The following is a 10650-nucleotide window of genomic DNA, read 5'->3' on the forward strand; positions in this document are numbered from 1 at the left end:
CAAGGAGGTGGTGGAGTTGCCGTCCCTGGAGACCTTCAAGAAAAGCCTGGATGAGGCACTTAGTGCCATGGTCTAGTTGATTGGATAGGGCTGGGTGATAGGTTGAGCTGGATAACCTTGGAGGTCTCTTCCAACCTGGTTGATTCTACGATTCTAATCAAAAAAGTGGCAAAGTTTTGGAAAGACTAAAAGGATGACAGCACAAACTATCATTATTTATAAAGGATATCAATGGAATAGATCTTAAGAGAAAAGAAAAATGTTCAAAATGTTAATTCACAAGCCCTATTAGCTAAAATATTTTGATTGTTAGAAACAAGTTACTCTTGATAAGGATACTGCCTACATTCTTATATTAGGTGGTAAAGGCGTGTCAGGAGCCTACAAGTTATAAGCCAAACATGGAAAGTAGTTAGCACAGTGTTAATTTTACATAGCATGAGTGATAACATCCTGGATAAACAGCCAGTGAGGTGATGGGCTTTTATCTCTTGGACTGAGTTTTGAAATCAAAACTGAATGGTGTCCTGCAGAGGCTTGGAGATAAGCAGAAATTGCACTTCAGTCAACAAAAGCTCAGTGTCTAACGGTGCCTTTTGGAAGTCCAAGAAGGGAAGCTGTGATGTTTCCAGACAGCCTTAAATTGTCTGAATCTCAGACTAGCCAAGGATGTTGTCTGTCTGCAGCTGAGACAGATTAAGATGTTAGCACTTCTCACTGTGCTTTGGGCTATCAATGACTGCAAGTACACTAGATGTACCAACGTAACAGTCGGGTCACTCCCCACTCCAGTTTTGTTGAAATGATCTAGGTCAGAAAAATCTTTTCTTTAAAGAGGGTAAGGTAACGTGATTATTCCAACAAACCTGAACATGCAGTCTGGCTCATCTGCCAGAATGTCAAATGACTTCCCTGCTAGCTGCACAATGTGCTCAGCTTTAGAAACCTGGTGAATTGTGATTAAATTTAGCCAAAGAACTGCAGCAGTCAGATGAAGATTATAAGTATCTGAGATTTAGATTTTAGATTTTAGATTTTAGATTTTTAGATTTTAGGTTTTAGAGTTTAGATTTTAGATTTTAGAATTCAGATTTTAGATTTTAGATTTTAGAATTTAGATTTTAGGGTGAACATATGAAACACTTATGCATCTGTCAAATTCGTGTATAAAGGATGGTAAAAAAATGATAATTTTCTAATATCATAATATGAACCCAATTTAATGAAAAATTATACCACTGATTCATAGAATCATAGAATGGTCTGGATTGGAGGGGACCCCCCAAAGGTCATCTAGTCCAACTCCCTCTGCAGTAAGGAGGGACATCCTCAACTAGATCAGGTTTCCTAGAGCCCTGTCAAGCCTCACCTTGAGTATCTCCAGGGATGGGGCCTCAACAACCTTCCTGAGCAACTCATTTCAGTGTTCCACTATTCTCATGGTAAAGAACTTGTCCCTAACATTCACCAGGAAGGCAATATTTTTAGATATTAAACTTGGGTAAAATATGTCTGAATGAAAACTTGTGGAAAGATGTATGGATTTAAAAAACCTTCATATTGATTTTCAGACAAAGCCTATCCTAATTTCTAAGCCAATTTCAATGTTATTATGTTTATTAGCAGCCTATCCTATGATGCTACTGACAAATGTGTATTTGTGAACTTGTCAGCCTCTGACAACCAGCTGCAATAGCAGCTGGATTTATACAGAAAGGTCAGCTTAAGAATTGGTGTAATGGATACACAGTCTCCTGTGGCCACAGCAGTGATAGGCTCTGTTTTATTCTATATGCCACAACGTTGAACAGTGCATTCAAGAGCTTAATTTGCCACCTTTTTGCCTGTTACTCATCTGCACAATATATTCCTCAAACGTAACAAGCTTGGTAAGTGGAAGTTATTTCCACACTAATATTTTATAACACGGTTCACTTCTCCAACTCTCATTAGCAAGAACACAGATAAATTTCAGATGGTATTTAAGAGATTAATTTCAGATGGTATTTAAAAGATTAATTTCAGATGGTATTTAAAAGATTTCAGATGTTACTTAAAAGATTTCAGATGGTATTTAAAAGATTTCAGACAGTATTTAAAAGATTTCAGACAGTATTTAAAAGATTTCAGATGGTATTTAAAAGATTTCAGACAGTATTTAAAAGATTTCAGATGGTATTTAAAAGATTTCAGACAGTATTTAAAAGATTTCAGATGGTATTTAAAAGATTAATTCAAAACTAAAAATTGCTACAAATCCTCTCTCTCTTAATCCCTCAGATTTCTTCTCTCTAGCTTTAGGGTTATACCTCCCCCTGAGGACGCAGTTCCATATGGTGGCTGAGTGGAATAATGGCTTGGAACAATGCTCCTGCTCTTTCCCCTTTCTCCTCCCACTCCTGGAAGGGAGGCCACATAACCTGCTCTGGCACTCATCTGATCCTTAGCTGAATGAGTTCCCTTCAGCAGAGCACATTTCAAGGCATCTCATTTCTCTGCTACCTTTCTTGTAATGACTGCTACAAAAAATGCTGCCAGCTTAGGAAAAGGATCTGGCTCACTGAGGAGTCAGGTGAGTGCCAGAGCTGGCAAAAGGAAAGCAGAGGCAGCCAAGTGCATCTGTGGGAGTCACCTCTCAGCTCCAATGAGCTGCTAGATTGGCTCAGCCAGCCTTATAGGACTGAACCCTTAGGCATGCCATAATGGCAGATGTTTGGGACCCATGTAAACTCATTTTGCACAAGAACAAGAACAACAAAAAAAATCTATTATTACTTTTATGTAAACACTGAAATGGCCAACCTCCAACAGCATACCTACATGGTTTTAGATCACTGGGATTCACAGATCTTTAGAGAGCCCAAGGATAATTTAATGTTTGATTTTTTTATGGGAAGATGTGTACCTTTAACTGGAAACAAGTTTAGTGTTGCTTCTCTTCCCCCAGTTTTACCTCCCCTGAAACCTAATTGCAAGAGCTAAGGTGAATAAGCACATGGATGTGAGAAAAAAAAAAAGCAAAACAAAAAACCAAACCAGGATGGAATATGTAAAGGCCTCCCTAAATTGGCTATCTGCCAGTGGAAATATGACAATGAAGTGCACAGTCCCACTTACTGTTGCAGATTTAAATTCAAGATTCCTACTTCTGTATCCAAAACACCATATGCACATGATGCAAAGCACTGATCTGATCAAAACAAATAAGCACACAGTTTTCCCTTTTTCAGGTCCAGGTTTGGTTGAGATATGCTGAAGTGTTGCTTTTGCATTATTACAGCTGATGCATCACCTGCTTTCAAGCAGCTGGCAGAGAAGTCTAAAACTGGTATAAATTCTTTTTAATATACTCTGGCTAATTCCATAGAAATGTCACCACATGCTCATCCTGATCCAGAACAAATACATAGTATTAGGTGAGCTGGTGATGAAATACAGTAAGAACAGTCAAATCACAGCCTTAAGGCAGCTACAAAAGCTCTGTACATTCAGGTCATCATGCCTTGCCTACAACTGTCTTTGGCTCATGCAGCATCAATCAGGCTTTTAATATGATCCTCTCAAGGAATCTATTACCCATTAAGGAAGGAGGCACAGGAATATGTGGCACAGCATACAGGTAAAACATGATTCATGATAATACCTTTCCCTTAATCCCCTCCTATTTTCAAGTAAACACTCCAATAAAATAGGAGAACTATGAAAGGTGATCAGTCTGAAAAATGGACAGCCACAATGAGAAATGCATGAAAACCAGCAACAAACTTAATTTCCTGAGCTTTGTTTTAATGAAGTATTTATCTTATACAAAAACTAGCAACAAACTTCATTTCCTAATCCTTGTTTTAATGAAGTGTCTGTCTCATACAAAAGATATCTGGCTAATCATATCCTTATAACATTTTTTTTCCCCCAGAGAAAAAAAATTAACTTCTCTTGTGCTAATCACCGAACTGAGTCTCAGTTTTACATCTGATGTTAAGATCGAATTTTATCTTTCAGCATTTATACTGGAAGGAGTAGAAGGTATTTACAGAATATCAGGATCCAATTTCTGCAATGAAAAAGAAAAAAAGCTTGCTCTCAGTCTGATGCACTAAAGCAGTGACGGCATAAAAACAAATGCTTGTTTGGTCTTCTTCTGAAACTGAAGTCTCGCCCTCTGGCCAAGAACCAAATGTGCTACCAGAGAAGTGATACAGAGACACTGAAGAGCAACATGAAACATTAAGACTGCCAAGACTGTACTGCATGACCTTCATATCCAAGGCTTTTTGCCTGAGTTAAAAAAAAAAGAAATCTCATGAGAAAAACTCCAAGACAAAAACAACCAAAAAAAGGCACAAATAAGTAATTATTTGTCTGGAAGCATGTACCTCTATTCATGATTGGACCATAAGGAGCTTGGTAACACATTAGATCTTTTAGCAGCAATCAGATGCATTCAATTTTTGCTAGAAGTGTTTTTATGCATTTTCCACCAAAACATTAATTACCTGTCTGTAAGGAAAGAAGTCAGAGAGTTGTGGTCAATGGAATGGAGTCTAGTTGGAGGCTTGTAAGTAGTGGAGTCCCTCAGGGGGCAGTATTGGGATGAGTTCTATTCAGTATGTTCACCAACGACCTGGATGAGGGAACAGAGTGCACTGGCAGCAAGTTTGCTGATGACACCAAACTGAGAGGAGTGGCTGACACACCAGAGGGTTGTGACTTAGGGTGACTTAGGCTGGAGAGCTGGGCAGGGAGAAATTTAATGAAATTGAACAAGGGCAAGTGTAGAGTCTTGCACCTAGGAAAAAACAACTTCATGTATCAGTATAGGTTGGAGACTGACCTGCTGGAGAGCAGTGAAGGGGAAAACAACCTGCGGGTCCTAGTGGATGGGAGGTTGACCATGAGCCAGCAATGTGCTCTTGTGGCCAAGAAGGCCAATGCCATTCTGGGGTGGATTAGAAGGGCCGTGGTTAGTAGGTCAAGAAAGGTTCTCCTTACCCTCTACTCTGCCCTGCTGAGGCTGCATCTGGAATATTGTGTCCAGTTCTAGGCCCCTCAGTTCAAGAAGGACCTCAGGGAACTGCTTGAAATTGTCCAGTGCAGAGCCACAAAAATGATTAAGGGAGTGGAACATCTTCCTTATGAGGAGAGACTGAGGGAGTTGGGGCTCTTTAGTTTGGAGGAGACTAGGGGTGACCTCATTAATGTTTATAAATACATAAAGGGTGAGTGCCAAGAGGATGGAGTCAGGCTCTTCTCAGTGATGCCCAATGATAAGACAAGGGAGAATTGGTAGAAGCTGAGGCATAGAAAGTTCTACCTAAACATGAGGAAAAAGTTTTTCACTGTGAGGGTGATAGAACACTGGAACAGGCTGCCCAGGGGGGTTGTGGAGTCTCCCTCTCTGGAGATATTCAAAACCTGCCTGAATGCATTCCTGTGTGATCTGCTATAGGTGATCCTGCTCTGGCAGGGTGTTGGACTAGATCTTTTGAGGTCCCTTCCATCCTCTAACATTCTGTGATTTTATTTTCTTTGGGGATTTACACAGAAAGCTTTGCTGCCTTCAATTTAGCTTGAAAGCTATGGGCAGTCAGAATTGAAACTTGAAAACAAAGTCTGATCAAATTTCTAAATATCAACATGAAAAACACTAATAAATATTTCTACGTGTTTTGGCTGTACATGTGGACAATGTTGTTGCACAGTAAATGAAGTTTCAGCATGGGATATCCATGTTGACCTAAGTATCAAAGACAAAGCCTTTCTCTATAAATTGTTTTATAAAATTAACTGTGCCAGCAAAATAATTACATGACAGCAGAACTGCATCTATATTTGAGACATAGTTGGAAGAGAAATTCCTTGAGGATTAAACACATGCGACCAATAATGCTACATCAGGTCAGATTTCTATTTTAGGCCTGGTACAAGTTATATATTGCCTCCATCTAAGTCCCTGTGTAAGCAGCACACTCCCATAAGAAGCAGAATGTTCCCACAACTGGAGTCCAAGGTCAAAATTACACAGGCAATGACCAGAGTCTTGACCGTATCTAAGTCTAGGAGGAAAGATTCACTTCGGGACAAGCAGAGCCTGAAAGGAAAATGGATATGTTTTAAATGGATGGATGGAGCAATGTGAGAACAGAAAGATGGACCATGCTTTGCAAGGCTGATGAAGAGAATTATTCATAGGGGATGGTGTCATGGGAGGTCACACAGAGGTTGGGGATGGTTTCATGGGAGATCCACATAAGACGTTGCAGCAGCACCAGCCCCAGGGGCCCTGACTGTGCTTTGCTTGCACCTTAGCCTCACAGAGACAGTTTGGGCTGGGCAGGTACATGAGACTGATTCTGCCTCCCTGCACAGTGGCACTAAGGTGTTAATTAGCACTCCTTAGGACAAACACATGCACAAGCTCCTGGTATCCTTAGCGGCGTCTTTTTCCACTCCCACGGGATTTTTATACTTTGGACCAACTCAGCCCTCCTTGTCCTCAATCCACCTTTTCTTTCTCTTGCCCCCGACAGCTCAGCAACACATCAGGAGGGCAGCGGATTTTGCCATTTTGCTACCAGACCCCGCAGGCTCGGATCGCCGTGCTTCACGGAGAGGGCAAAGCCAGAGGCCGGAGTGAGCTGCTTTCCTCGTCCCGTCCTGCCCTGCTCAAAGAAGCCCGGGATAATATAAAACGGGCCGGGGGCTTGGAAAGAGAGGGAGGAAGATGGGACGTTCCACCGCATTGGACAACGGGGCGATTCAGCTGGCGTTCAGCCGCTCATTATGCCACAGCCTGTTGGCTTGCCGGCTCCCTCCAGGTATCACTGTCTGAGGAAAGGAGGAGTGGTTTCTTTCTTTCTTTCTTTTTTTTCCCTCTTCCTATTTTTCACTCCCTCCTCTCTCTCTCTCTCTCTCTTTTCCAGCCAGAAAAGCGTCTGCCCCTTTGAACCGCTGGTACAGCGCCTGCGGCTGCACACACACACACGCACGCACACACGCACACAGCCGCCGGTTATAAATAAGTTAAGAGGCGGGCAGAAGGCAGACACTGTCCGTCTCCGGCTGGGAACCTCTCAGCTGGGCTTCCACCCCTGGGTGCCATACCGCTGGGGTGCCGTAGCCGCCGGGTTGCCATGGCGTGCGTGGAGCGCTGCCGCTGCTGCGTGGACGGCAGGCGGCACAGCAGCATTCTCTATAACATCCTTAGGAGCGAGGAGCGGGCGGCGTCGCCGCCAGGGCCGAGGCGAGGGCGGGCATCCCGCGGCTGCCCGTGCGGATCACGAAGGAGGGTGGCCCTGAGGAATCCGCAAGTAGCATGCAAGGCGGCCTCGGCCGTGCTAGTGAAGACGTTGCGCTTCGTCCAGAACGTGCCCTGCTTCCAGGAGCTACCCCTGGAGGAGCAGCTGCTGCTGGTCCGGAGCTGCTGGGCGCCCCTGCTAGTGCTGGGGCTGGCGCAGGACCGGGTGCATTTCGAGACAGTGGAGAGCGCAGAACCCAGCATGCTACAGAGGATCCTCACCACTCGGCGGCAGGGCGAGCAGCCCCAGCCGCCCGCACCACGGCCGGGCCGCCAGCACCACGGCGGCGGCGGCTCGCATCTGCTCTCGGCCGCCGAGATTCAAGCTATCAAGGGCTTCCTGGCCAAGTGCTGGAGTCTGGATATCAGCACCAAAGAGTACGCTTACCTCAAGGGGACGGTGCTCTTCAACCCAGGTGAGTGTCCGGGCGGGGCGGCTGGGTTCTCAACGATCACGGGGAGGCGGCCACTGGGGACAGCTCGCCTGTCTCCTCAGGAAGCGGGGCGGACCCAGGGTTTTCCTTAGGATGAAAGAGATGGTCGAGGAGGTGGACAGGGAGAAAGGTGTTCTCTCACTGTCTTCTCAGGGCTGGCAGACAGAGAACGGCATTAACGGCCGTCCCGCTTGCTGCGTTACCGGCTGCGGCAAGTTCGTGGGTCTAAACTGAAACGGGGAAATTCTACACTCTTAATCCTTGCTATGGTTCACCAGGAAACTTTCTGTCATACATTGGAGTTAATGCTTCTTGCCAGTTGTAAACTGGAGCTACTGAGAACCAGTTGTCCAAAGATGCCTTAAACGTGAATAATGTAGAAGAGAAAAGGTATCAAGTTATTTTTATTGTCGTGTCCACTGTTTACAGATTGCATTTGTCACTCTAAAGGTGTTTTGGAAAGCAATCTTAAAAGTGGGTTTTTTTTGTTTGTGTCATGAGATAATTTGTTTAACGCTAAGTGAATGCTAGCAAATGTTGTGTCTCAAGTTTGTGTAATGAAGAAAAGTACTGAACATTCAGAGCACCAACAGGTTAAGACTGCAAACTCCTCTACAAAATTTGATGTGTTGATTCTGCATATAGAAGTCCTCTAGCAATTTCATTTTTTTCATTCTTTCGGCAATAGTTCTAATCTGTTAGTAGTTGTTCTGTGAGAAGAATGTTGTTTTATAGACAAAACCTCTGTAAACAAAATTTGTTTTACTTTTCAGATCTACCTGGACTGCAGTGTACACAGTACATTGAAGGATTGCAGAGGGAAGCACAACAAGCTCTAAATGAACATGTCAGACTCATTCACAGAGATGATGAAGCCAGATTTGGCAAACTGACCGTTGTTCTGTCCTTGTTAAGATCTATTAATGCTAACGTGATTGCTGAACTATTCTTTAGGCCCATCATTGGATCAGTGAACATGGATGACATGCTTTTGGAAATGCTTTGTGCAAAATTGTAAAGGCATGTAAAGTAATGAAAATAAATCCACTGCAAAGGAAACCCTAGAGCAGAATAGTATAAAGTACTGTAAATTAACTTATTGTTTTTACATAGATAGTATTTTTGTATTCCATAATAAAAATAATCTTCAAATTCTGAAATTAATTTTTATTAAACACAGTGTTTTGGAATAAGATTATTGCCACCCAAACAAACTTCAAGGTTTTGAAGGATGTTCATTACCCAAAGTTGGCTGGCTATTCTTTTACCCGATCTGAATAAAGATCACACTTAATGTATTGTGCCTTTAAGGTGAGTAGTCCCAGCTTTTTTAAGATACCTTTAAACATATTTGGTGTACAGAAGGGGGAATGAACAAGCCATTTACTTGTGTCTTTCAGTGATACTAGCATAAGGTAGTCAGTTCTGCTTGTAGTGCAAATACTTGCTCTGTCAAAGGCTTATTGTTCTCAGTGAGCTGCTTCTATTGACTTTAACAGAGTTGGTCTATAAAGAATGTTGAAGAAAATCTTCACCTAAGGGAAGGTTACATAGGGAAAATGTGTTTGAGACTTAAACTAGCTTGGCCAGCTCTAAAATTTCTGGTAAAACTTTGAAATCAACAGACATTGGGGTTCCAGGAGAACAAAGTAACTGTTTGCCAAAGCAACAAACAAACAGAACCGTGTCAAAAAATACCCAAACAGAAAATGCTGAATAGGTTCAGGAGAACTACTGATGTGTACTCCAAACTTTTATCTAGGTAATTGCTATCTAGAATTTCAAAAGCCAGATTTTTAGACTCTTTATTCCTATAGAAATACAAAATCATTATGCTGAAACATGCTGTATTATTGGTATGTCCATCAGAATTTGTCAGTTAGCATGAAGATGTCTTTCTGGAGATAAACTTTTTTTTTTTTTTCTCTTCTCTTGGACTTGATCTTTTCTCTCAAAGCAGTTTTCTTTTAAAGGGAAAATCAGTGACTTAAGGAGGATTTGTTTCTCTGTGTATAGTTTTCTAGTCTTTCTCCTGGAGAATGTTGGTTAAAAATGGAGAGAGAAGTATGACTGTTCCTCAAGTAAAAGATATCAGTAACTGTAAATGATTCACATCCATATTAGCCATTAGCAGTAAGAGGTGTTTTTTTAAAACACAATGATGCTGAGGCAGTTACACTCTGTAATGGATGTGCAGGGGAGGGAGGAATGAGTCTGAAGAGCTTTCTTATGCTGCCACCTTGCGCAAAGGACAATCACAGCTCCTACGCTCAGGTGAGAAACAGGAGAGACTCTTGCTGCCTTCTACCCATCTGATGGAAAATGGAACTAGCCAGAGAAGTAGCCAGACATTTCCTAGGGAGACAAGTTCATCCATGAGTGTTTTCACTGAGATTTGTATTCCTTTAGCAGTAAGAGGCAGGATACAGTCATTGTACAAAGCAAGCAAAGCAAGAAACAGAACCTCCATTCTGGAAAGCAATGGCATAGCTTAAATGTGCCCTCTTCTGTTGCTCACCTTCTAGGTAGGGTTGCGTACCCTGAGGAGCTCCCCAGATATTACAAAGAACAACAATTATGTATGTAAGGTGCTCTTCACAGCTAGTTCAGACCTTAATACAGCAGGCTTAATCTTTATGTTGAGGTGATGCTTTCATGGGTGTACATACATGAATGTTATATATAACAAATACAAACATATGGAGAGTATTTACTGTGTATGTATAAATGTCCTGTGAGTTTAGAATAGCTTCTGAGCTTATCTAACATCTCTGTATCATGAATATATGTTTCCCACTTTCTGTAAACAGCATGTAAGCATAGAGTTAGCTTTCAAGAATGCCTGACAAAGAAATCTCTCCATAAAAGCACAAAGCATAATGAGAAAATATTTAAATAGTGGTTAGTGGTAGATGATGA

At 42.2% G+C, this 10650-nt stretch overlaps 1 protein-coding gene across 1 annotated transcript; it reads left to right on the top strand.

The window, feature by feature from the left end:
- Positions 1-7133: 7133 nt before the first annotated feature.
- On the top strand, positions 7134-8749 carry NR0B1 (nuclear receptor subfamily 0 group B member 1). The gene is made up of 2 exons (XM_054390897.1): positions 7134-7713; positions 8505-8749. The coding sequence occupies exons 1-2, from the start codon at positions 7134-7136 to the stop codon at positions 8747-8749; spliced, it is 825 nt and encodes a 274-aa protein (XP_054246872.1).
- The last annotated feature ends 1901 nt before the right edge of the window (positions 8750-10650 follow it).

Source organism: Indicator indicator, chromosome 1 (assembly GCF_027791375.1).
Source record: "Indicator indicator isolate 239-I01 chromosome 1, UM_Iind_1.1, whole genome shotgun sequence".
NCBI lineage: Eukaryota > Metazoa > Chordata > Aves > Piciformes > Indicatoridae > Indicator > Indicator indicator.